General features: G+C 46.4%; 1 protein-coding gene across 1 annotated transcript in view; it reads right to left on the bottom strand.

The window, feature by feature from the left end:
• Positions 1 to 21,710: 21,710 nt before the first annotated feature.
• LOC147728948 (uncharacterized) overlaps positions 21,711 to 27,490 on the bottom strand; it is a 216,303-nt gene continuing 210,523 nt past the window's right edge. Inside the window, exon 6 of the mRNA XM_086959930.1 lies at positions 21,711 to 24,535. Within this exon, the coding sequence (XP_086816056.1) occupies positions 21,711 to 24,535 (2,825 nt within the window). The remainder of the gene's footprint in view (positions 24,536 to 27,490) is intronic.

Here is a 27,490-nt window from a genome sequence, read left to right as displayed (position 1 = left end):
TAGTTCTAGTAGCCTGATATTTCCCGATCGCCTTCTGAGTAACCAATTTCTGTAGATCTGCCTTAATGGCCAGAAGCGCACTATGGCTATTACTACCATCCCCGCCCGAGGCGATAACCTTGATATGCTCTTCTTCTATGGTTGCTAGCCTCTCCAATAATAGCAGTTCCTCCATCCTGTCTTCTATCCTCATTTTAGCTGAAAAGCTGATTGTTTCGCCTCTCAAAGCCGCTTTAAAAGACTCCCATACTATGTTGCGGGATTAGATGTATCTATTGGCAGCAAAAAAGTCATCAGTCCACCTCTTAATATGGGCTACAAATCTAGTATCTTCCAATAATCTCCTCTCAAAGGACCAAGAGGACCTTACCCTTTTACCAAAGACCCTTTGATAGGTAATTACTAGAGGATTATGATCCGAGAGTACCCTCGGTAACCTAGATATGGCAACTCTATTGATTTCCGGGGTGGAGATAAACAGATAATCCAACTTGGAGTGCTTCTGACCTGGGTTTGAAAAAGAGGTAAAACCAGGGTTTTGGGGCTCCTTGGTACCCCAAACATCCACTAAGCCAAGTGAGCCCATAAGTGCCTTTATCGCCCTAAAGACCCGAGGTTTCCGCCCGACATAGTTTACCCTGTCAACCCAGTTGGTTGAGATATGTAAATCTCCACATTTTATTATAGGTGCCAGCCAACCAACTAATTCAATATCCAAAAAATCGAAGATCTCTGGGTCATCCCCATTAGAACCATAAACTACGCACAAAGTGAAGCCCATTTCCAACTCTGCGATAGCCCATCTACCACAGCGGTCTACCTTCACCCTTTTAACACCTCCCAGAGACTTCCTAACCAATATGGCGACCCCCCTGATTGTTGAAGATTGTGATGAACAAGCGACCAACTCAAACCCATGTAAAGACAAAAGGTTCCTCTTTGCCCAAGGAAGATGAGTCTCCTGGAGACAAAGAACATCGATCTTGTTAAATTTAACAAAATAGGCCAGTCTTTGTCTCTTCCTCCAGTCGTTTAGCCCCCCCACATTTACTGTACAGATTCTAATGTCCGACATCCTGACAATTGGTTTAACGAACCAGCATGCCCTGAGCCATAAGCCTGCTAGTTTTTATTGAACACACCTTTAGTCCGAATAGAACAGCAACTACAATGATGCACTTTATCCTCCCATTTTCTGTTTTCACCCTTTCACAAACCCCCACCTCCCCCCTCCACCCCAGACCCCCACCGTGCCCCCCTACACACCAACCTCCCCTCCTCCACCCACTCTGTGAGGCGCACAGATCTAGTCTGTGCATGTGACGGACATGCAGTGTTTACGGTGAGTACAGCAGAAGAAAAAACTCTTAACACCTAAAATAAGCCCATACAAAGAAAGAAAACAAAGGAACGAAATATCCATGCGCCCGGAGCCCCTATCCAAGGACCTATAACTTCACCAGTTTATGCCATACGGAATAACCCCCAAAGAAATGTCTATTTGCCCAAGCTATCTAGGTACTGCTTGGCCTTGACTTCTGAGGAGAAATACAGTGTTTTCCCTTCATTGTTAATTTTTAACTGTGCTGGATTTATTAAATAAGCTTGAAGTTTTCTGTCCTGAAAGGGCTTGATCAACCCCCTAAGACGCCAGCGTCTTTCCACAGTCACGTGGCAGAAGTCTGGGGGGACGAAAAACGACACCCCATCACAATTTCTCCTGGCATCCGGTCTTGCCCTCTCTGCAATCGCCTGTCGTAGAATAAAGTTGCCAAGAAATATCAACACCGCCCTGGGTTTGTCCCCTTCCTTAGCATTCCTTTTTATTTTAAAGGGAGTTCGATGCACTCTTTGTAGCTCATTTGGCCAATCCCAACTGGACAGCTCGGGGAAGACTTGCTGGAAAAGCTTGATAATATATGCCCTGATGCCTGCTCCCTCAACCCCCTCCGGAATTCCTAGGACTCTCAGGTTGTTTCTTCGAAGCCTATTTTCCATCTCCTCCAGCTTACACTGTATATCTGTCACCTGGGAACATTGAGCATCCACCTTAGACGCAGCCTCTGCCACCTCTGCTTCTGTAGCCACCACCTGCTCTTCCAAATTTGACACTCTGTCCCCCGTGCTAGCACATTCCTTAGAGAGTTTCCGCACCACTCCCTGCATTTTCCTCATCGCAGCCTGTGATTTCCGACTGTCTTGGCGCGTGTCTTCTCTATGTGCTAGAATCTCTTGATGTATCGTCTCAAGCAGGGACATTTGTGCCTGTTCCATCAGAGGGCTGCCTTGTAGGGGCTGGGCAGAAGAGTGGTCCCAACTTAGTTCCCGTTGCCCAAGAGTTGACCCCAGACAGCCGTTTGGGATTTCATGGCAGTTGCCAGCAGACCATTCCCGGGGTCGCTATCTGACTCCACAAATGAGCTATGTTCCTCATCATCTTCAGACCACTCTGCCCCACCATCAGAAACAGAAAAGAAGGCTTCACTCGGGGCACTCTCTTTTTCACAACCAGCTCCGACTGTTGCCCTGTCTATTGTTACTTCTACTTCAGCAACTGGGGCTCTAATGTGCCAGTTGATTTAACTACTACAGCGACTTTGTCCTCCCCAGTACTCTTGGGCAAAAAGAATGCGGCACGCTTACTGGCTGCTCCACCCCTGGGGGGACACAGTGGTCTCCGGGTTCCCCCCATGCTCATGGCTGCGGAATTTACAACCTCCGCTACACTATCACCTACCCCCTGGATTGCTACTCCGGGTACTTGAACCAAGGGGGGTACAGAGTGAATATCCAGTTCATAAGCTGCATCTGTGGCATTGCTCTCTCCCAAATCCTTGGGCCCTTTCTCCCTACCCGCTTTAACAAGCAAGTCCACTATGGAGGTGGTGGCCAACCGGGTCTTGGGGGCGCCTTGCTGCCTCCTCTTTAGCTGGTCCTGCTGGGGCTGTTCTTCCACCCGTGTAGCATCAGAAGCCTCATTCTAAATTTCTTTTCTTGGGGTTTTTTTTCTCGCATTACCCGCTTTCGAGCCAAGGTTCTGTTTGGGAGCCATTCCCCACTGAAACTGCCTCTTCTGCCGATACCCGGGCCGGCTGTGATCACTGGTAGACTCCGTGCACAGCTTCACCTCACTCCGCCGGCTCCGTCGGCTCCGCGTCAGGCTCCGCCCTCCTCCTGAAGCGTAGCTTCCTCGGCTGGGAATGAGAACCTCCAGCGCCTGTACTACCGCCCTCAGAAGCAGCCTCGCCGATCCGCGACAGGTAACATTGCTTTTCGGCTTTCCTCGATATGCGGGCACTTTCCTTTCCGCCGATAAGCCACTTGACCGGCTCCTCGATATGCGCTAAACCATCATAGGGCTTCAACAATGCAGCGTCCTCACCGCAGGTCTGCACCGGCCACTCAAGCGGCCGCCATCTTGCCTCACTCCGTTATTATGTGTCTCTGCGATTCAGAGTATCGCTTCAGCACTTGATTCTCAGTGGTAGAGTGGGTCAATCAGTCCAAGGCTTCTCAGGGGGAGGTAGACACATGGGGAGGGGGGGGGGGGGGTAAACCCAGGCTCACAACTCAAAATAAGCACAGCAGTAAATTATTGTATAGTGAAATACTTGCTTTTATGAAAACAGGAGTATTTATATACCAACACAAAGTAAGATACGACATTCACAAACAATACACAGTGCCCTGAGGTCAGGGATTTAGTATTTCATAGGCAAGTTCCTTAGTCCCACTTCCCTCTAGCTAGCAGTAGTGGTTAATCCCCAGTCACTGTAGGCAACATTCATGTTAAGCCCCACTAGTAGTCAGAGTCTCCGGAGTCCCACTCCGACTCTCTATTAAAGTTAAAAGTGTTCCAGGTAAGGTCCCTTGGTGTCATCTGGCCCTTAAATCAGTCTTACGCACACCGGAAGAATCCAGCTGCCTCCAGTAAGTCTTTTACACAGTGTCCTTGAGTTCCTCACACGCAATCATGCAGCGGCCAGGAGGTTATCTTTGCTCCTCTTTTACTTGGTAAGGTTATCAGGATCCTTTTTACTGGTGGGGGTAGGCCATGCGATGATTCTGGTGCTGGTCCTCAGTCCTGGCTAAGGCCTGCTTTGGTCACCACGGTGGCCTCCGCTCTCCATTGACGGTCTAACAAGACCATACTCCTTGGCTAGTTTCTGTGCCCCCGCCTCCCCCCGGCATACAGGGTCACCGGTCTTCCTCTGCATACGGGTGGCAGCCCACCCCCAGCATACGGGGTTGGTGTAGAAACTGGCTACACCCCGTCTGCACAGTAACAATCATCAAGGTGGCCCTACCTGGCATATGGGGTCACCAACTTAGTATCACACGGGCAATGACGCTAGTCAACACAGCAGTAATCTTCACAGGGGTCCCACCTGACATATGGAGATTGATGGAGCAGGGGAGAGACAACATTTTTGTGTACCCCTTGTAAAGTCATTCTCTCATAACCATAATAATATTAATTATGTGAAGTATGTAAACTAATCAACCAAAAGCACCTGAATTTAACACAACACGCGGGAAAACTAACTGCTGTTTTGCAAAAACATTAATTTGCTATTAAAAACAATGAGCCATACTAATATAGAGCTGTGATATTATAGAGATAACTGAATAAACATACGTGTATTGTGCTTATATAAGACATTTTTTGTGGCAAAAATAATGCAGAAGGTAAGTAAACAACGCCTATTTGTTCGCTTTGCTAGGTAACACCTAACATGGGAAGATTAGAATGGTGGGAGGTAAACAGAAGGGTTACATTTCTATATCTAATTTCTGTTGTGTTTGTTTTCATTTTAGTTTCCATTGTGGCCTGCGTTGCCTAGTCTGAATGTGGCTGTTTAAACGCGATGGTGGAATAGGATCCCAAAGATGGCCCCAACGCATGCGCGATACAAATACCAAGTTATGAATGCATGGCCTATTCCCGGAGCAAGAGATGTCAAGGCCAGCCTGGCCTATGAACAGGAGTTGTGCCACGGTTGCATGCATTTCAAATTTTGGGAAAGAAAGAAGTTGAAACTTGAATGATTGGAATGGTTACAAGAAAATGATTGACAAGTACAAATGTGAACATTAAGTCATGAGAAAGCCCTGAAAATGACTATGCAAATTCACGAACTGGTTCAAACAAGGAGGACCCCTCTAATGGACCAACGAGAAATTAGTGCGGACCCTAAAAGTTTCAATTTTGGGTTTAGATAGTTAGTGAAAAGGGTATAAAAGAGCCCTTGTGAATGAGGTGTTAAGTTTTTGTTTCCATGGACTTTATTTTGCACCACGACATGCTGTCGGTTTGAACAATTTTATGGTGCAAGAGACTTCTAAATATTTTGGACTTTAGGTTTTGGATGGGGAAAAGAAACGAGATCGGTTGCAGAGATACTATGTCGGGAGGGAGACATCGAGGAAGTTAGAAAGACAGTCAGCTTGGGAACCTGTTCTATGCAGTTCTGTCATCTTCTTATGGCAGATTGGTAATGCGTTTTCTAAAATTTCATTAATTAAATGTATTCAATAATGTTTTAAATGTGCTTGTCTGATAAGATTTTGCAATATAACAATTTTCTTTCCTAAATGAATCTAGATAAGATTCTATAACATATAAACTCGAGTCTGTTTTTATTAGAATAAAGAGTCATGACAATCAGCCGTTAAGAAGTTATGGGAATATTGTGATTGAGCTGGACTTAATCGCCATCAACTGATTCCTACTAGTTGGTCCATCGACCAAATAGCGGAGTACATTGATGTTTTATTCATTATGACTGTTGAGTATTTGAAATGTATATAATATATAGAAATAGAGTATAGGTTAATAAGGTACCCTTGCATATCCTGCAGCTCCCCTTCTTTCCACTGATTCAGGGACAGTATGTTCTTGTGTGTGAATGTGTTTGAGGGTTGTTTGAAAGCTGCGCTGTGTCAGGATTCAGACTTGGTACCACACATGAGCGGTGACCTGTTCGGTGCAGCAAGGGTCACGATTCACTTCACGGTTGGCTCATTTCCTCACACCTCACTACGTCGATATCCAGGATCCCGCCATTAGATCTTGATCCCTCCAACACTCTCCACTTCCTCACAGGGCACACTAGTCTTCGCAAGTAGAAAGGTGCTGGTACTCCAGGTTCCATGTGACAGGTGGTCCTAGATTCCCTGGGTGATGTTGCCTTACCCAGCAGGGAGACTAGCAGGCTTGATTCCTGGTCACAGGCAGAAATATGACAGAGCTTCTCCTCTTCGTACAGCCTGATTGGCTGCTTTACAGTTAGCAACTGTTAGGTTCTCAAGCTCCGCTACTTATAGTACAGTTCCAATTTCCAGACCCCAAATGTGATTTAGGGATGGAGGGCCTGATTTTGATCTCAGTGGATGGGTTACTCCATCACAACCGTGATGGATATCCAGTCCAACGAAATAAAAATCAGATATGATATAATGGATTTATATTTTGGCAGACGGGACGTCCGTCACCATTATGACTGAGTAACCTGTGCACCGAGATCCAAATCCCGTCCTGAGTCTTAGAAATTTATGTTTGAGTCTGCTTCCTCTTAAAGTGCCCTCTCCTTCAATCTATTTTCCTCCAGAAAGCAGTCTGTCCCAGCAGAGGCAACTCCAAATCTGATAGCAACACAACCCATGCCATGAGAGTGACTAGATGTACACACCTGGATGTAAGCCACAGTGATATGAGTATCTAAAGGTTACCCCAGTGCCTCAGCTGAACATAAGCAGAAACATGTTGTTGTTACATCATTATACATAGTATACAATATCACAGTCTTCCTTGCATTATTGATGCCACATAATATACCATCTTCTAACAACACTGTGCGATACACATCAAGGTTATTTATGGAACCTTCGAGATCATAGCGGAAATAATAAAAAAGTGTCAGCATTTTAAAACGCAATCCAGTCTATAAATCCAAACACTTACAAAATTGGTTTGATCAGCACACAGTAATGACAAGAAAATCAATTCCACCAAGTGAGATTATTCACACATTTCTTTATTCTTTATGCTTTTTCTTCACAAGTAGCCAATGCGTTTGGTCCTATTATAGGACTTTTTCAGGGCTCATCAATAATCCGTTGTGTTATATTAGTGTTCTCACTTCTCAGGTTGAGTGGACTTTAAGGTGCTCTCTCTGTATGTCTTTTATATTAGAACCTGGAAAGGACTGGTATTATATGGCATGTTCTTTTGAGCGGTGTATAGGTCAATGTTGACCGTAGTAACTTTCAAAGCATATTCAGGGCATATAACCCTACTTCTGCTTCATTCCACCGTCCTGTGCGGATCAAACCAATTTTGTAAATTTTTGATGTGAAATTTACTTTCCCATATTGAGTAACTATGGTGTCTTGTTTCTTTTGATCATCGCACTCTTTTGTAAATCACTCAATATATAACCAAACACAGCTAACTGTCCAGCAATATATCCCCAAAGGTGCCTGTAACCCGCGCTTGTCTGTCACAACTACACATACTGCTATTGCTCATTGGACTTAGGTATCGGGGGCGTCATCATGCCTCGGCTCATCCTCTTTGGTAGCTAGATAGGTTTGGTATAGGCCCCAGAAGTTTTTAGGACGATTACGGGGGTTAGCAAGTCACTGTAATACTCAGTTTGTGTGCTACAGTACATAATATCTTTTGACAAGCTTACTATAGTAGGGGTCGGGCCTCGGGACCAGCAGATCACTACTCTACGTCTAGCTATCGGAAGCCCCATATCAACCAGTTGCTTTATCGCTTTGGGTAAGTGTATGGTATACCCCAATAGAGAAAGCATAGGGTCATGGCTGTAATGTCCCCCAGTGTTTTAAATATCAAATCCCAAAAGGCAGCACAACCAGGCTAGATGGAAAAAATCTGCTGAGTTTACACCGCAACGATCATACTCTGCAGAGTCCCATAGTTAATACCTGCAGAGCCTCTCCTGGGTGTTATAAACCCTGTTCAGAAATTTAAAATGTATCAACCTGTGCCACCATTCAAAGAAATGTGTTTCGTGCTCTCACAGCAATATTTCCATGCTTTATCTTCAATACCTTGCCCAGATCCTCCTGCCAAGCTAACCTAGCCTTGGTGTAGTGGTTTTCTCGGTATCCTTGAGCCATGTTATAAATCTTGGAGACGATTCACACTGGTGTGTCAGTTTTAATCATGTGTGTAAGAGGAGCAACATCGGGCCTCAGCTTAACACTTTATGATTCTCTTATCAGCCCCATCTGAGATGTACCCAGACTCCTTCCCAGTGATCTATCTCTGAATCAAATAGCATCCTTTGAAGTCTATGGAAGAGCCCGGCTCTCCCTTACTCCAGTATGCCCCATCCCTTTTACAGGAATGCAGCAATACACAAATTTGTCTAGGGGGATTCCTCTACCTCCTCTCTTCATTATTATTATTTTTTTATTATTATTATTGTTAAAGCTGATATAGTGCAACGGTACCCACACTGGGTTTTCTGGCACTTAGAGACGGATAAGAACATCCACAGCATACTAACTCAAAACATCCAGGATTTCAACTGTTTCTGAAAAGTGGTCAGAGAGGTACAACTTCTCAAGTATAGTTGAAAGTCATTCCATATCTTAGGGCCCTAGTAATCAAATGACCGGCTTCCCATATGGGTTAGTTTAGCTCTCAGGAACGAGTGTAGAGTGTGGTCACTGGCAGGTAGGGTGCGAGATGGCCGATTAGGTTGCACCATTCCGTGGAGATAACTAGGGGCAGCTTTAGAGCCAGCTCTGCGCACAAAGCACAGGGACTTAAATTGGATCCTTTTCTGCACCCACTCCAGCAGAAGTGAGGAGACAGCTGCATCTTTCGGGGGCCTGTAGAGCAGCCGTGCCGCTGAGTTTTGGACCACATGCAACCTTCTCCTGGAGGCTTTGTCCACTCACAAATAGAGGAGGCTGCCGTAGTTCAATCTAGAAAGGATGAGTGCCTGATTGATTGTACTTTGAGCGATAAATGGAAAAATCCAAAGGATTTTCCACAGCCATCTCAAGAGAGAAAAACAGGTAGCAGCCACGTTCACAACCTGGGACTTCATGGACAGCTTCGTCTAGCGGGAAGCCTAGGTTTTTCACCTTTTGGGCCGGAACAGGAAGAGCATCCAGGTTTTCAGGCCAGTCCAGCGGGCCCCAACGCGACAGGTTCTTTCAAGCACCAGTATCACCATTAAGTTTCAGGGAGTTCAGGTTCATCTGTGTAGCAGGGTTATGGACCTTAGAATATGACAACGAAAAGATGATTTGAGAGTAACCCATGTAGGAAAACAAGGTCAGGCCAAAGCTTTCCACCAGATCAGTCAAAGGGCAGACATATACATTAAATAAGGACAGACTTAGGGCTGAGCCTTGAGGAACCCCTGAAGTAAGGGGGAGTTGTGTCGAGGAAGTGTTCACTGAGGAGACCAGCAAGGTTTGGTCACTAAGGAATTATGCTATCTAAGATAAGACCGAATCTTGTAGCCCTATACAGGCCTGTCTCTCCAGCAGTGTGGCGTGTGACACAGTATCGAAAGCAGTACTGAAATCAAGGATAAATCAGAGCTGCCAGCTCGCCATCATTCAGGAGTCTTCTGAGATGTTATGTGACTCCTAGAATGGCGGATTCTGCACTGTGGCCAGCTCTGAACATTTACTATGAGGGTTGGAGCAGTTTGTGGATCTCCAAAAAGGTGTCAAGTTGCCCGTTGACATGCGTTTCCATGATTTTAGTCACAATGGGAAGAATGGAGATTATACTGTTGTTGGACCAATTAGAGGAATCCAGATTTAATTTTTTCAGGAGGGGAAGAACCATGGCATGTTTCCACAGCCGAAGCATACGCCCTTCCTGTAAGGAGGAATTGAGGAGCTCCAGCAACCTCAAAATGTCAGGGTCCAGGATATTAAGCTTAGGTGAAGGGGATCTAAGGAGGAACCTGATCTTATGGTTTGATCTAATGATCAAAATACTGGTAGGTCCATCATGCCCCAAGCATTATGCTTCCGAGTAGTTGGAGTAATAGGCAAAGAAGTACAAATAATTGCTGGTATGATAGTGACTTCAGCAGCAGAGGGGTACACATTGATGCAGGGCTGAGGTGCGGCCAACCCACCTTCTTTTAGTGAAAGTTTACTGTCCTGCACCTTTTTTATGAAGAAGTGGGCGAGTTCTTTGCACTGACCTTGGGACAGTATGGGAGAGGGAGAAATAATTTTAGGGCCAGAAAGTACTTACACTACCCTAAAAAGTGTTTTGGGAGAGTTTTGAGCAGAGATGATTTGTTTATTGTAGAAAATGGCTCGAGTTGCTCTACAGACCCCATAGTAGGTTTTTAATGCCTGTTTGTATTTGAATTTAGAACCTTCCTCATACATGAGCCTCCAGGCTCCCTCTAGACACTTACATCTGGTTTTCAAAGCACAAATGCCTCAGTAAACCAAGGGGCGGGAGGATGAGTCCTGTCTGGACGGGTTGGCTTAGAAGGCAGGACAGAGTCAAGTGAGCCCTGAAGCCAGGCTTCAATCCCAGGATGATCAACCTTATCCAATTGAGCTAAGGCGGACATTGTATCTCTGTGGCTTTCTCTATGGGTTGGAGTAGAATTGATAAGGTTCAGGTTCAGGGCTCTGAGGTTCTCAATCAAGGTCTGACCAAATCTGCGTATGACTGTCATCTAGTTGCCCAAAAGAGTAAAATTGGCAGACTTAAGAATAAAGGGGACCAGTTGATTGGGCAGCAATGTACAACAGTTACCAGCATATCCCGGTAGACAGTAGATTAGGGTGCTGTAAATATTAAGTTTGATGGTGAGTCCCAGCAAAAAGGACAGCTTCACAGTCTGGTATAGATAGTTCCTGGATTATGCATTTATATATGTTTTTAAACATAATGGCGGCCCCCCTCCAGGTTTGTTGGGCCCACCCCTCCGCAACATGGAGTAGTCTTGAGGTAGGGCGGCTATCACATCAGGCGTAGAAGACCCGTGGAGCCATGTTTCTGCAAGCAACATAACATCCAGGGAGGGCATGATCTTTCGCATGTACCTCCAGTCAGCCCTAAGTCTCCAAAATGGAATCCAGAGTCTTCAATGTATTGTACCATCACAAGCACACGTAACACCCAGCATATGAGGTGCACTCAGACTGTAAAGCACTGCATTTTCCATGTATTAACAATTCACAGGCACACATTCACCCAGTACATGTGTAATGGACATTCACTGAGCAGCACTAAACAACAAACAGATGCCGGAGGTGAGTTAAGCGTCGAGCTGTGGAACTTTAAATGAGTGAGCCTGTAGGCTTCACTCCAATCACACGGATGAAAAGGACATGTTCACTCCCATTGAACTCTACACGGTATGCTGCCACCACCGCGCTTGTGCTGCTTAACTCCTGGCAAAGGCAATAGCCTTTCGTCAAGTATGAAGGTTGCGCTTTGGCCACTCTTCCCTGTTCAAAAGGACCGCAATCTGTGAGACAGGCCTCGGTCATGGCACACCCATGATCCATGTTCGCCAATGACACAAAAAATCAGCATTAGGAATCCACACATCATTACAGTTGGGGCACTCAGGGCAGGGGTGCTCATCCATCACTCTTGTGAGGGAAGTTTCCATCCCGACACCAGGCCGTTGATTTCTGTACAAAGCTGGAGTTTGTTTCAAAGCCTACTTGCATGCATATTTGTCCTGGAGATTCTCAGGCAGTAGGAAAGAAAATGCTTCCAATATTGCTTTCTTCCCATTATGTAAGTCTCTAAAGTAAGAAATAAGGCCTGTCATCCTCAGCCAAGACGATGTCACAGGCTTCTGAGCAAAAATTACCTTCTTAGTGCATGATATGTCATTATCAATTTGTATTTCTACACTAAAAACTCCAGCAGCAGGTGTGTTTACATGTCCTTTGGTCTTTCGACTGTCACTTGAATGTTTTTCCTAGTAGGAGTCGTGGCTGGATGCACTTTGAAAGCCTGATGACCTATTCTTACCTCTGCAGTGTTGTCCAGAAGCACCATTGCCCATTACCCTTCCCCCGAATAACACTCAGCTACTGAAGCATGTTTCTTCTTTTTAGAGGTCAAGCCCATCCCTTTCTGCTTTGTATAATAATCATTTGAATCCAAACCCTTCTTTCTACACACTGCTCAGTATCTCTAGAATGCTCCCTAGCCTTCCTGTCACTCCTACATGGATCTACCTGCAGACCCACTGTTTGTAACATGGCCTCGCTGGTAGCATTTATCACTGAGCATCGCTTTGAAATACTGTCCAATGCAAACAACACTAAACTGGTGATATCTATTGCTGAAAAGTAAGAGTCTACTGAAAATGGATTCTGCGAACGCATATGATCCGTGGGCCTCTGATGCAACAGAATTGCCTCAACATTAATGGGGAGAAGACTAAGATTGTCCTGTTTGGCAAGGCAAAAGGTATACGGTCATATGACTGGTGGTCGCTCGAACTTGGGGGGGGCAGAAATCTGGGCATTCGTATAGACAATACATTTAGCAGATGTTGGGCTCTATAGCAAGAACCATAGACTGCAGAAATCCGTGCTTTCATGCTAAGGAAATTATTTAGATGGATGCCGCTGCGTTGTCGGCAGAGTATCACACAAGCCCTACCTAACTACTAGTTGAGCCATTTGTATCTTCTTAGTCCTAGGTGGGTGCTGAAGGTGGTGATATAGCAGCTTTCTTCCGACAAAGGAAGCTGGTGGTATCCTGCATTCAAATCGATCTTTGAAAACCACTTTGACCCGTTGACATCCGCAATGATGTCATCCATCATTTGTGTGATGTGGCGCTCTCGTTTGATGGCTTTATTGGGTAGTCTCATGTCGATGCTGAGACGTATAGCTCCTGGCTGCTTCGTTTTTTCCGTGATGACCATCACGCACACCCACGGCATTGGCCCAGAGACTTTTTCGATAACACCTTGCTCTTCCAGGGCTTCCAGTTCCTTCTCTACCAGTGGTTTTAGATGGGATGGTACTCTTCTGTGTCGTAACGCGACCGGGACAACCGTCTTGTCAATGTGTAATTTGATAGGATCATACTTGATGCACCGAGCCCTTGGAATAGTTCAGGGAATTGGTTGAGTAATTCCTCCACTTGGTGGGTTTGGACTCTCCTGGCGAATACGACGGGGCCCAAGTCCTCCGCTGTGTGGCTGCTCAGTAGGGTGTCTGCTTCTCTGTCGATCACATGGATTGCTGCCGTGACTTCTAGGTCATCTGCTTTGATGGGGACCGAAATGTTTCCCTTCAGTGGAAGAGGTGTGTCTGCCTATAATACATATATTCTGGTCTTGGATGGGGTCACTGATGGGCATGGCCGTAGACGCTGATATTGTTGGAGGCCCATCACATTCACTGTCGGTCCTGTGTCGATGACTGCTTTTATTTCTGTGCCCGCGACTAGGATCATGCAGGTTGGCTGTGGCCTCCGGCGTCGCTTGAGCTACTGTGCGAAGGATATCAGGATATTTTCGTCATCGTCCTCCGATGAATTCTCGATTGGCATTTGGTACCTCCAGCATTTGCGTGGGGCGTCTTCGGATGGTGCTGCCTCTGTCATCGAAAGTTGTCGTAGCTCCAGTGATGGGGGATTTTGGCTTCTGTAGTCCCGGCCTCTGATCCATCTTCGGCACACAGTGGCAAAGTGGTTGGGTATGCCGTAGTTGGTACAGGTCTTCCCTTGTGCCAGACAGTCTTTGCTGCGTGTGGCACGTGGCCGCAGTATCCACACCTGGGCTTGCATGTTTCCGGCCTCTGTCTTCGGAAAGAATCTCCCTTCTGCTTGGTCCTGATGGCATCTGTCCGCTCCGTCTTGATGGCGTCGGACCGCCCCTGGGGTTTGATGAGCGCTTGATCCATCTCATTTGCTCTGGCTGCAGACAGGTCGTGCGACCTCGCCAGTATTAACATATCTTTGAGTGCGATCTTCGGTTGGCGTAAGATGAGGCCTCTCAGCATCTTGTCTTGACATCCTCGGATGAGTTGCGTCCTGATTTCTTTCGGTTGGTCATCCTCGGTGCACGTGCTGGCGGGTTGGCGTAACCGGGTGTAGAATGCACCCATGGACTCCCCTTCCCTCTCGCGGGCTTAACGCAGCTTGAAATCCTCGAAATCAGGGTTTAGTTGGGGATTAAAATGGGCCTCCAGCACAGTCACCTGTGTTAGTCAAATGTTTAAAAAGTTTAAATATTTTGTCACCAGCATAATGCAGCAGCAAAGACCTCTTCACCTCTTCGTCGCTCTCACAGGTGGTGAGGAAGTAATTATTTAGGCGCTCGACTGCTCAGTTTACATTTCTAATACCTATAAAAATGACACTGAATCTTGTAATATCCTTGCATTTTAACTGCTGTCAATAAACAAATTTAAAAAAAAATATTTAGGCGCTCAATCCAGATTTTCCATCTGGGGAAGCTATCGCCGGATCCTCCAGTTCGCTAAATGGTGGTAACACCCCTGAGGCTGCATGTTGGAAGAGGGGTGAGCGGGTGCTGAAGCTTGGTCGTTGTCCCCCATGACGGCCTTGAGTGAGAGTACCGGGCCGGCGATGCACAGTCGGCGTGCTCAACGCTAGTGGAGATGGGCCAGCCCCAACTGTAGCCCGGAGGATAATGTCCAGGTGCCCACTACAGGGCTGAGCGTGGTCAGGCTACTCGCTGGCAGGTATTGTGGGTTGAGAGACTCTTAAGCCTATGGAGGAGCGGTCTGCTGGACTGGGCATGTGTAGGTGGAGTAGTTCCTGTGCTCTTATAATGGCGTGGACCGCTGAGCAGAGAGTGGGCCTACCAGGCCTCCTGGGTAGACTTGTGTCAGGCAGGGCGTGGCCTCACTGCGGTAGCTGAGCAGCAGGAGGTGTAGCAGGGAATGCTCGCGCCCTTCTCTTGAAGCTGGGGGCAGCGTGGCGGCAGGGTGCACTCACCTGGTGACGGAGTCGCCCTCGTGTGCACGAGGCATCGCGATCCACAGAGCTGCAGTGCGGAGCGCTTGGCAGCAAGCGGGCAGGCGGCAGGAACAGGGAGGGTCATGGCCCACCCTCGTCGCCATTGTGACAGCAGGCCCAGGGGGATGTGCAGAGGCCCGATTAAGGTGAGGGCTTCGGCGCGTAATAATGAACACCCACACTGTGCGCCTAGTCCGGAAGCAATGCCCCTGAGCGAGCGCTTCCTTTTTTTTACCCCGCAGGCCGCGCCTGGCCTGCGGATGACGTGCGGCGGTCCTGAAATAACAGGACCACTATACATTACAATGGGCCATTACAGAACGGCTTACTGCTGTTTTTTTATATCCACTGAAAACAAAGCACTGTTATCAGAATACTGCTTCTTTTGGCCAGAGCCTGGCGCCCCCTCGCACCCCCTCCCCCCATCACTTGAGCCTCCCTTAGGGGGCTCGCCCCTGAGTTTGAAGACCCCCGGATCAGACTAACGTTTCTGTCATCGAACACCTGTAACCTCACGGTAGGTTCGAGCTTCTCCTAATGCAACAGTACAATCATTCATCCTGTTTTTAATTGTTTGAAGATGGAATAGATAAGCCCCTCTAAGTGTTACTACTCAAAAAAAGGGAGGCTTGCATATCCATGTAGAATTTCTACTCAGATATAGCTCTAGATCAGCTCTACTCCCTCTTGTGTCTAGGGCAGATGGCTGCCTTTTATTTGCTCTTTCTCAAGGAAAGCCGCCCTGCTCTACCCTCTGTATAAGGTCTCTCGCTGATGGCAGCTTGTTACAAAGGGTGTGTTCCAAGTCTATCCCATGAATTGCCACCATGCAGGTTTCCTTCGCATCTTTGTCCGACGATATGGCACTGCCCATACTCATGCGGGGCCTGATGTAAGTGTAAGGGCTGATCAAACAGCACAGCACAGTTTCGAGTTCTAACATTGCATAATAGCTTAGTTAGTTGGTAATGATATACTAAGTTACAAGCTTTGCATAGGGGGAAAGAGTTACAGATTAATTCACAAAAATAATTTGAACGCTGTCTCAGCAATGAGCAAAATAGGAAAAAGTATCCCTCGCTCAGCATCACTTGTAACATGCAGATATTGTCCTGATCAACTCCGCAGCCCAGAGGTGTTTTCTTCGACTTGTCAGGACTTTTTCAAGGATCATAGCAGTGGGCGTAGCTCACCAAACTGCTGGGGGCCATATTTTCAGCCACAATATGTTGAGATGGTAGGAAATAATTTCGATAAAATTAGGAAACGTATTAGACCCACTATTAGCATTTCATTTATAGGCCCTGGGTACTATGGAGTACCGTATGCTAGGAACTTACAAGAAAATTAAATGTGCCAATCCGGTGTGGGCCAATTTTACCATGTTTTAGGGAGAGAGCACATTAGCACCGGTTAGCAGTGGTAAAGTGCAGAGCCCTAATGGCAGCAAAAACGAGTTACAGAAAACATGAGGGGTGAAAGCAACTTTTTTGGGGGGGAACCACACCAAGGACATCAGGTTTAACAGAACTGCTGTGCCTTCATCCTGGCTGCACATGTCCTCATAGCCACAGGCGATTTTTAGGGCTGCCAGCCAGACAACCGGTGGTGCAGGTCATGATGGCTTTGTAGATGATGCAGCTAGTTTCAAGTGTGGTGCAGGCCGGGAAGAAGAACCAGTGGTGTTTCATTATGGTCATATTTCTTAATGGGACCAGTTTTGAATCTGGAAGGGTGTGGAGAAAACTAGTGCGAACATTCTGATGCTGGATCAATATCAAGCAAACCCTGTCTGCTGTCTTGAGACAAGAGTGTGTGCTTTTCGTATAGTGGCTACACATTGTCAGGGTAGCATTGGTTGACTAAAGGGTCTGTCGCCAAGTATATCACATACTTAAGACAGTACTGGTTTTCCATTCCATTTCAGTGAGTACATACAGTTGCTATAAACAAGTAGATAGTTCTGGATCTTTGTTAAGTCCACTGTCCACCACCGTGAACTTCGATATCTAGGTTTCCTTTTTTCAGAATCTCATTTCTCTCTTGCTTATTTAGACCCACTGTCGAACAAACAGCCTGATTCATCATACTCCCGTTTTGCGAGCCCCTAATAGCGATTCATAGCGAATCGCTATTAAGGACTCGCAAAACGGGATTCATGTAGGAATATGCAAAAAAATGCGATTCCTACTGATTCCTTATTTGCGATTAGCAAATTGCTAATCGCAAATAAGGAATAACTCCCCATTCATTCCTATGGGCCAAAAGGCCCATAGGAATGAATAGGGAGTATTCCTTAGTTGCGATTAGCAATTAGCTAATCGCAAATAAGATAGCGATTGAAAGGGTGCCAGGGGTGTCCAAAGGACACCCTGTAGCACCCCTTAAATGCTAATATGAACAGGGGTTACGCACACACATGTCCAACTCAGAAAAATGCTTTTAAAAGCATTTTTCTGAGTTATCGCTATTTACCACAAGGTTTGACCTCGCGGTAAATAGCGGCCCGAAATTGCGATTTCGCAATTTTTAAATGGATGATGAATTGCATTTAAGGAATCTCAAATAGAGATTCCTTAAATGTAATCCATCGCAAATTTGCGAAAACGCAATTACCGATTTTTGCATTTGGGATGATGAATCCCAAATGCAAAAATCTCACTCGCAAAGGGCCAGATTCTCAGAATCTGGCCCTTTGCGAGCCGAATTCAGCTTCATGAATTAGGCTGTAAGTATCATGTTGTATTAATACATCTGTACCAAGACCCAGAACACAAATTGACTTTAGACAGATATGGGTGCTGCATCAGTTTCTACGCCTTGTATTGTGCTTTTCAGCTGCACCAGGCACACATTCCTTTTTGGATATGGGCAAAATAATTTTTAGGAGGCAAGCCTTGGACTCCTGTTGTTTACTTGTGTGGTTTCCTTATGACCAATAGTACAACCTGCCTGCTGTTTTTTATGCACTGTATTAATTAAGGGGATGCAAAATTTACATGGACCAGAGGGCTGGAATCCGGGAAGCCTCAGTTTTCTCATGGGATCCCTATTGCTTGCAGATATTGTTTTCAGATGTACATCCAGTACGGGAGAGAACAGAAATGAACACACTGTGTTCTAGAATGCAAGGGTTCAATTGCTAAAACGTGTCTCTAAATATTAACATAGGTTATATTTCCCGACAACGTAGGGGATGCCGAAAAAACGGGGGAGATGTAGTCCAATGTGTTAGTTGACTGTTGGGTCTGTTTCATTATTGAATATCAGATCATGGATGGATTTAAGAAGCAATCAAATTGCATGACTATAGGTACTATATTTAAGGCCATATCATCCATTCTCTGGGGAAGCTCTCTCCCTATCTGACTCCTATTTGATACCATCATGGTCAGGTTGGGCAGACCTGCTCTTTTCGTTCGGCTAGCACCAGATCACAGGGCTTGGTGGAGAACATTGCAACTGTGCTGGGGCTTTGCATCTTCTCCCGCGAGCTCAGAAACCTTAAGAGCTCAAGGCAGGAGCGCAAAGGAGAGAGGGGGAAGATGTAGGGGCTCTCCTTTTATAAATTTGCATCAAGATGCATAGTTGTTGTGATGCACCAGTGCTCATGGCATGGGACTAATCTCAGACGTAGACCACATCTCTTCTAGGGCTTGACAGCCCTATTATCAGCACATTCAGCCATCTCTTCTGGATGTCACCGAGCTATTTTATTATGTTAGCTTGTGGTGAACCTTTGTATTTAACCTTAAGCCCAATGAGACTACCGCTGATAGTTTGTAGCACTTTACAAAAACATCAAATAAAAAAAGAAGAAGAAGAATGTGGTCTTTTGAGTTGGAGTAAAGCTCGGATCTGGGGATTCAACCCCCAAGTCTTTGTTCCTGGGGGCTAGTTCAGGGGAAGCTTCCCTAAAATGATGGAAGGTTCAAACTAGCAAACTCTCTGTGTGCAACACTACTCATGAGTGGCCTGAATTTTAATCTCAAAGACACCTTAAACCCTGGTAAGCTAAGATAACGCAGAGACGGAAAGGGTTAACAAACGGTTTATTGCTATCTTTTTTACATGCTTATCAATAAAAACTCACCAAATGGCAGGAGATACAGCAAAACAGGGAGAATTAAGCATTGAATATCGCTGAATCAGTCCATTTCCACTGACTTACAGAAGGGTTCACTAGTCTAAAAAACGATATAGTTCTCTTCCATAAAAAAGGAACATAGGTGAACTGAGCATTCAGGTAGGAATGGTTATTGCAGTCGTAAGGCATTGCAAGCAATCTTGGAATAGGTAACAGGTGAAAATGTATTCATGAGAGAGCCATAACATGTGCATTACTAGTATCAACAATTCTTCCTCTGGAGTGACTGAGGAAAAAGGTGGAAAGACAGATTCAGTGAAAAAGGACATGGAGGTCGAAGGACTATACATACAGTTAGTAGTGTTTGCTGGTCCATTGACTCAGAGTACCTCTTTCAGGCCACACAAACCAGGCTACGTACAGGAGAACATGTCCTTTGGCTGTCTGTGACCAGCGTGGAAAGGTCCTGCTGTTAATAGGCGGTGTGGACCACAGTTTTCTCCGATTTATGGAATTCTGGTTGCTTACATTCTATATGAATGATATATCACACTTTTTGCAAAGAATCTCTCCTATGTGAAATGTGGTGCTCCATGCAACCGCTCTGGTGGGGACATAGGAAGCTCTCGTGAGTGTCCTAGTAAAGTCAGTCACCGTTACTATTCACTCTTTTTGAGTGACTATCTCACCTCTTATTGACGAGCATCTCAAAATCTTCTATATCTAATTGACTATATTTATACTCCAATGTGCCTTGATGCTGTGGCGTCCTCTGTTTCCCTGAGGGGGGAGTTTTCTTTCCAGTCTCTTTGGGTGAGGACGGAAACTCAGTCCTTGTGGATGAAGCACTACTCACCTTCCTTATTGGTTAGTGGCCACTTGTCTGTCTCGATCATGGAACGAGAAGAGTCTCACTCTGTCTGGGAGGGATAGGAGTTCCTTTAGCCTATTTATTGATAAGGGACTGTTTAGGCAAGGGTCTGGCACTCCTTGAGCCTAATTATGGTACATACCTCTGGGGGAAGCGGCCACGCAAGCTGTAATGGGGTAGGGGCGTTTGTCTTCCCAGAGAGGCACTACCACCAGCCTCCTCGGTGAAGGGCACCAAGCATCGGCCCTAGTTGTGCTAACAGAGCTGTTTTAGAGCAATGCTATCTATCGTGCTCGTACGAGCCAGCAATGCCTTGCCTGAAATTTGTTCTTGTGGTGCATCATCCAGTACAAAAGCTTAATGCAGGGACAACTGTCCAGGTGTAAGCGGCATAAACGTGTGTAATTGCGTTTAATTTACACATTATCACATGATATTCTGCTTGTTCCTTGTTTACGCTTGATTTCATTTGGCGTTAGGATTTCACGGAAAGCCTGGGCTGCATTGTGTTGCACAAGCGTACACTAAAACTCGCAGTAAATCTAGGTCTTGGACTCTGGATTTTTTTCAGCTGGCTTCATGAGGAATCAAAGTCTCCAAAGGTATTCTCTTTGGTCTCCAGGGGAACGGAACTTTGCATAGTCTTTCTGTGTCCCACTAAGTGTATGAATCGCTACAATTTCCAAAGCCAAAACTATTTCTTCCTGGTCTTCAGCTTCAACCATCTCTTGGGCAGGGGTACCCATAGTCGCATCAACCATCACCCTAGGAGTGGTGCACACAACATCACTGGACCAGTGAACGGTCTGCAGCCTTGGATAAAGTGAATCACACCTCTGTTCTAAAAACTCTGGAAAACAGAATGCAAATTGGTAGGACATTCTAAGATGGTTCACCTCATATCTCAGGAACTGCTCTCAGCTATTCAAACTCACAAGCACCTTCTTCCTCTCCTCCCCCCTGTTTCAGGGAATCACTCAAGGGTCAATCCTATGTCCAACTCACATCAACCTCTACATCAAACCAACATCATCTACTATGTCTTTGCAAATAAATCCTAGCTGCATAACAACGTCTCTTCGCCTGAAGATGTATTATCCCTAGCGCACACCCTCTAAAATACCCAATCCTGCATTTCCTTTCTCTTTCTGAAACTAAATGCGACCAAAACGAAATTCCCCTTGAGCTCACAACTCCCTACAACGTCCCAATATAAACTTGGCTTAACTCAGTAAACATAACTACAAACACCCCTCTTTGTCGAGTGTGTTAACGTTCTTGAATTTATGCTGGACTGCCATGGATTTGCTCGGCTAAGGGCTTGCTGCACTCGTACTGAAGAGCGGCTGCGTTCTCCTTCGGGAAGGGGCTTGCCTTGTTCTCGTCTGGCCTACCATGGTCTTCCTGGGTGAAAGAGCTTAGCAGGCTCAACTCAAGTCACCGGGACATGTACGCAGGGGAAAAAGGGGTGATCCTCCTCAGATGATCTAATGTGCGGTGAACGGGGTGCTTGCCCTGTCTACAAGGGAGAGGTGTTAATCACAGTCTACCTGTGGAGAGGCTTGGCCCAGGCTCCGCGGGGCGAGGGGATCACCCCATTCTTGCTCAGGGAAAATGGGGTCATCTCAGATCACCCCCCAGTTCAAACAGCTCACCCAAGGTTCCTTGCCAAAGGTGTCTTTCCGGGCACCCTGAACACAGCACTCCTTCCAGTCACTCTGATTAAGGGTCTAGCAGCAGTGTCCCACAGTGAGAGGCTAAATGGAGTGTCCACAATCAAGGGGGTCACCACAGTCTTCCTGGGTGAGCAGCTCAGAGCTCAGCAGAGTCTGCATGGGTGAGGGACAAGTTGCAGTCTCCTTGGGCAAGGGGCTCACAACAGTCTCTGTGGATGCAGAGTGCTCAGCAGTATCTTCGGACGAGAGGTTCGCCACGGACTCCAGGAGCATGGGGCCCTCTGTAGTCTCCCTAGGGTTCTCCACAGTTTCGCTGAGCAAGGTGCTCCCTGCAGTCTCCGTGGGCGCAGTGCTTATCTGATTCTCCCTGGGTGAGGGGCTTACCGCAGTCTCCCTAGGAGAGAGGCTGACCGAAGTCCTTCTGGTCACGGGGCTCGCTGCGGCGAGCCCCGTTGTCTCCATCTCCCTGGGCATGCCGCTCTTCGGAGTCTCCATGAGCAAAGGGCTTTGCACCGTTTTAATGGGCACAGGCCTCGCCGGATTCTCACCGGGCAAGAGGCTCATTCCAGCCTCTGTGGAAGAGGAGCTATCCCCGATCACCATTGAAGTGGGGTTCGCAGTAGTATTCCTGGGTGAGAGGCTCATTGCTGTCTCCCTGAGCAGAAGGCTCCCTGTGGTCTCCCAGGGGACCTCTGCAGCCTCCCTAGGAGAGGAGCTCATCTCAGTTTCCCTGGGTGAGCGGCTCATCGCAGTCTCTGTGGGAGAGGGGTTCATCCCAGTGTCGCTGGGTGGGAGGCTTTGCCCAGTCTCCTTGGGTAAGGAGCTCATCTCCGTTTCCCTGGGTGAGCGGCTCATCGCAGTCTCTATGGGAACAGGGCTCATTCCTGTGTCCTTGGGTAAGGTCCTCAGCTCATTCTCACTAGGTGAGGGGCTCATCAAAGTCTCTCTGGGAGAGGGGGTCATCATTGTATCCCTGGGTGAGAGACTTTGCCTAGTCTCCTTGGGTGAGGAACTCCTCTCAGCCTCCCTGGGTGAGGGGCTCATTACAGTCTCCCTGAGCACGAGACTTCCTATGGTCTCCCAGGGGATCTCTGCAGTCTCTGTGGGAGAGGGGCTCATCCCAGTCTCCCTGGGTGAGGGGCTCATCGCAGTCTCTCTGGGAGAGGGGGTCATCATTGTATCCCTGGCTGAGAGGCTTCGCCCAGTCTCCTTGGCTGAGGAACTCATCTCCGTTATCCTGGGTGAGCGGCTCATCGCAGCCTGTCTGGGAACGGGGCTCATCTCTCTGTACATGGGTGAGGCTATCAGCCCAGTCTCCCTGGGCGAGGGGCTCATCGCAGTCTCTCTGGGAGAGGGGGTCATCGTTGTATCCCTGGGCGAGAGGCTGCGCCCAGTCTCCTTGGGTGAAGAACTCAACACAGTCTCTCCGGGAACGGGGCTCTCTGTTGTCTCCCCGGGGATCCCTACGGTCTCCCTGGGAGCGGGTCTCAGCCCAGCCTCCATGATTGAGGGGTTGCACCCAGTCTCCCTGGGTGAGTGGCTTTCCACATTTAAGCCAGTTAGAGGGCTTCTATTGGCTTCGCAGTCTCTGTCCCTCTTGTCAGTCTCTCTCAGCAAAGGGCTGTCTCTAGCCTGCCCCAGTGATGGTGTGCCCTCCTTCCCTATGGGTGACTGGCTTTCCTCCATCTGCCTTGACAGAGGACTGCCTTCGGTCTCTTGGACTGTAGGACTCTTCTCACCCACTCTCTGTGAAATGCTTTGTGTACTCTCATTCGGTGTAGAGCTCTCATTAGTGTCTCTCTGTGATACGTTCCATTTAGTGACCAAGGATGTCGCACTCCCAATCGCCTCTCCCTGTTTGGTTTCCACATTGGCGTCTTTGGGTGACAGTCTACCAGGTGTTTCCCTGGGTGAGTGATGTAGGTGTGTCTCGTCGAAAGTTAAGGAACTCATCTCAGCCTTGTTGTCTGCTGTACTCTTGTCAATCTCTTTATGTGGAGGTTGGAAGCATCCCATACTCTCCTTGGGCTTGGGGCGTTTGCTACTGTCTCTGTCTGAAGGGTCAGGGCTTTCTTCAGCCTCTCTAGTTGATGGGCTGGGCCTCTCAGCAATCCATGTAGAACTAAGATTTTCACCAGTCTCTCTGAAAGAGCAATTAGATCTTCCCTCAGAATCCAGGACTGAGAGGTAAGAGCTCTTCAGTGACCCTCCAATAGAGTGGGTAGGGCTTTGATAGGAACCCCTGCCTGAACAGTCAGCACCTCTTCCAGAGCATCTGCTTGCTGGGCTTCTGCTCTCATCACATGTCCCCAATGAAAGCCTTGTGCTTCTCTCAGACTCCCTACTGGAAAGCAATGTGCTTCTTCTGGAGGACAACCTTGTGCTTCCCTCTGAATCCCTTATGGAAAGACCAGAAATGATCTCGGATCCCCTGGGCGAGAGTCTGGTGCTTCTTCCAGACCCCGTGTAGGACAGAACGGTACTTCGTTCAGACTCCCTAACAGAGAAACCAGTCTTTAACTCCCTTATAGTGTGATGAGTATGAGGCTCAACCTCCTTGGATAAAGGCACTAGATTGTTTCCAGAGTGCCTGTAGGTCTTCTTCAAACCATAGACCTTTTTCTTTTCCGGCGTCAGACCAATAACTCTTTCCTTGGACAATGCAGTCTCACTCAGATCTGATCCTGAAGACTTGCCACTATTTCTTCTAGTTGATGTTTGGGCTGACAACATATCAGTACTGGCAAACCCTGCAGAGGAATGATTATTGCTCTTTGTTGATGAGGTTCTGCCTCTTTTTGCCAACCCTCCAGATGAGATCACGTCATCCTCCATTGATCCACCAGAGGAGGTACCACGGTACTTGGTTAACCGGGTACTGGCGGATGTTGCATAGCTCTTGAAACCTAGGGAAGAAGAGAACAATAGTTTGAATGCTTTTCTCTGTGAACATCTATTAACTCTGTTGCATAGTTTGTTAAAACACCGAAGAAAGGTACATGGGCCAGGAAGTATTTACACCAATGTGACTTGTAATTGAGGTTGTGTTTGAAGTGCTAGCAACTGAGAGTAGAAGTTGGGCTGACAAATGGTGACAGTCAATGGTGGAGGCGATCAGAGAGGACTCTAAGAAGAATCAGTTGAACACCATTATTCTCGGTCAGGGCCTCCTCATCATCTATCCACATGGAGAGAGCAATGTAAATACAAGGACCTGGAAGTGACACTGTGTAGTCCATAAGCATCCCAATGTAGCTAACTATTCCTGGAGATCAATAGAACATAGCAAATACAGAGGCAGGGAGAGTGAAAAAACAACTTTTGCTCCATCCCAAGAAGGGTGACGACTAGTCAATTACACTCAAATTAACAATGACTTTAAAATATGTATTTGTCTGATTATCCACTGGAAAACCACTAGGAAAACTAACTGAAATATGTTGTTACCACAGCCCAAAAGGTCAACTTAGTTTTAAAAAGCACCTCATGTCCATTAAAATGTCTTTTGCAATAAGGAATGAAACACAACTTAAATTTAAAATCATTGCCTTTGTTTTTTACCTTACATACTTACCAACCATTGCCATATAGGATTTATACAGGATGCCCTATTTGCAGCGACACAAGATTCTACCTTGTTCTTGGTAGGATTTGATGTGGATGAACTACGAGGAAATTTATGATCCAAAGTAGCAGTATCAAGATGAGAGATTTTTCGCTATAAGGTGCAAAGACTGCCACCAAGAAGTCCCTAGCAGAGGCTTTTCCTCCACTATTGTTTGAGAATCAGGAAGATATAGAAGAGAGCACAAATTTCATGGGAGAAGACTATGATTTTTACTCTATTAAGTTAAAAAATACTTGTTAAGCGCACGTTCACCGGGCGGTTTCTTGGCGCTGGGGTAGTAAATAAGGTAGCGGGGGGGTCAGGGGGGGGGGAGCCTAGTTATCATACGGATGGGAAAACAACCAGGTCTTCAGCTGTTTCCTGAATAGTGCAAAGGAGGTAACAGACCTCATCTCCACGGGGAGCGAGTTCCAAAACTGGGGGGGTGCTAAAGCCGTAAATCTGGAGCCACCATGTTTCTTGCGTTTGAAAGTGGGAGTGACCAACAGATTCAGATAGGAGGATCGCAGGTTACGAGAGGGGGCATAACGTAGAATCCTAGAGGAGATGAGATGGAGGCTGGACTGTTGCAGTGAAGAGCTTTGAAGATAGTACATCCCAGTTTGATTACATAACGCTTGACCAACTGGGAGCCAATGAAGGCTTTTCATCAGTGGCCTAACGTGATGCCATTTTGGTTGGTGAAGAATCAGCATGGCAGCCTGATTCTGGACCAGCTGAAGGCGTCTGAGTTGGTAAGCCGGGACGCCTACCTAAAGTGTGTTGGCATAGTCCAGTCAGGAGATGACCAATGTCAAGATAACTAATGTCAGGGCTTCCTTGGACAAAAATATGCTAATCTTCGTTATTATCCGCAGTTGAAAACATGTGGGTGGTCCAGATAAAAAACAATTCGTCTAAGAGCGAGCTCAATTGCCCAGGTATGACTGTTTGTACTTATGATAACAATGACATGCATTACAAATCCTTCCATTTATTTAGGAAAGTGCGCGAAGTGTCAACATATTAGTACATCAACCTTGGAGACTTACCAGCAGGACAAGGTAAACAGGCATTGGTTGCTGCCCAAGAAAATAAAGATTGAAGTATTGTGACTGAACAGGTAAGAGTTAAATTAAGGTGTACAGTCAGTTCTAGAATAAGTCTATATCAGGCAGTTTTCCAGAATGCTGCTAGCAATTGAGTGCCAGATTCCCTCTATGAGCACCACGTATCATCACAATGCTCAAATGAGTGTGTTGACACATTTAAATTTTGCCTAGTCCATCAGAGGTTCCTCCAGCACCCCTGTAAGTGCCGCCATAACTCTGGTTCTTCTCAACCTCTTGGCAACTTTAAACACTGTTGACCTTGAAATCTTATTTAACACCCTAGGACTTGCATGTATATTGATAGCACAGTTCTAAAATAGTTTGCACTTTCTTGCACCATCACACAAACTAATCTAAAGTCATCGATCCACAGTATATTCCAGATTCCATTTCAGTCTCCTCAGCTTATTAACATATTTCCTGAACCATATGCTGTTTTAATCATCAGAGTGGATGGTACAATTCACTGATATGTAAATAATACACAGCTCCACCTAAAGGTAAAAATAAAATGTAAATCAGCCCATCTTATAGACTGTCATAAACCGAGTGCTTACATTAACTGAGTATTTATTGCAAAACTCACAAAACTATTTTTGTTATAATCCTTTGACATTTCTTTGTTTCCCTTCATGTCTTTCAACTCGTATTCTCTAATGTTCCCCATGATCATTTATGCCTCGTTATATGGACTGTGATGTTCCTTCATATTTTGTTCTCATATATTTTCCCGATTTGTATTTCTAACGTGTATGTCTTCCTTGTATCTCCCTTTACTTCCTTACCTGCAGTGTTCCAGACCCAACTGTTATCTTCCTCCCTTACCTCCCATCATGTGTAACTTCGTAACGTGGAATGTTCGTGGTCTTGGCAACCCAGTTAAGCGTCAAAAGGTATTGTCCCATTTATCCAAATTGAATGCTCAGATTGCTTTTATCCAAGAAACACATTGTTCAGATGTCGAATCGTTGAAACTCAAAAGGGCTTGGGTGGGTCAAGTGGTGTTTTCTCCTGCGATTGACAAGAAAGGGGGGGTTGCTATATTATTCCGTAAAGGTCTAGACGTTCAAATTTTATCCTCCCAATCGGATGCTGAAGGTCGTTGGGTTATGTCAAAGGTGTCTATACAGAGCAAAACTATG

The sequence above is a fragment of the Lissotriton vulgaris genome, chromosome 2_2 (assembly GCF_964263255.1).
Source record: "Lissotriton vulgaris chromosome 2_2, aLisVul1.2, whole genome shotgun sequence".
In the NCBI taxonomy this organism is placed as follows: Eukaryota; Metazoa; Chordata; class Amphibia; order Caudata; family Salamandridae; genus Lissotriton; species Lissotriton vulgaris.
This window is presented reverse-complemented; position numbering and strand designations above follow the sequence as displayed.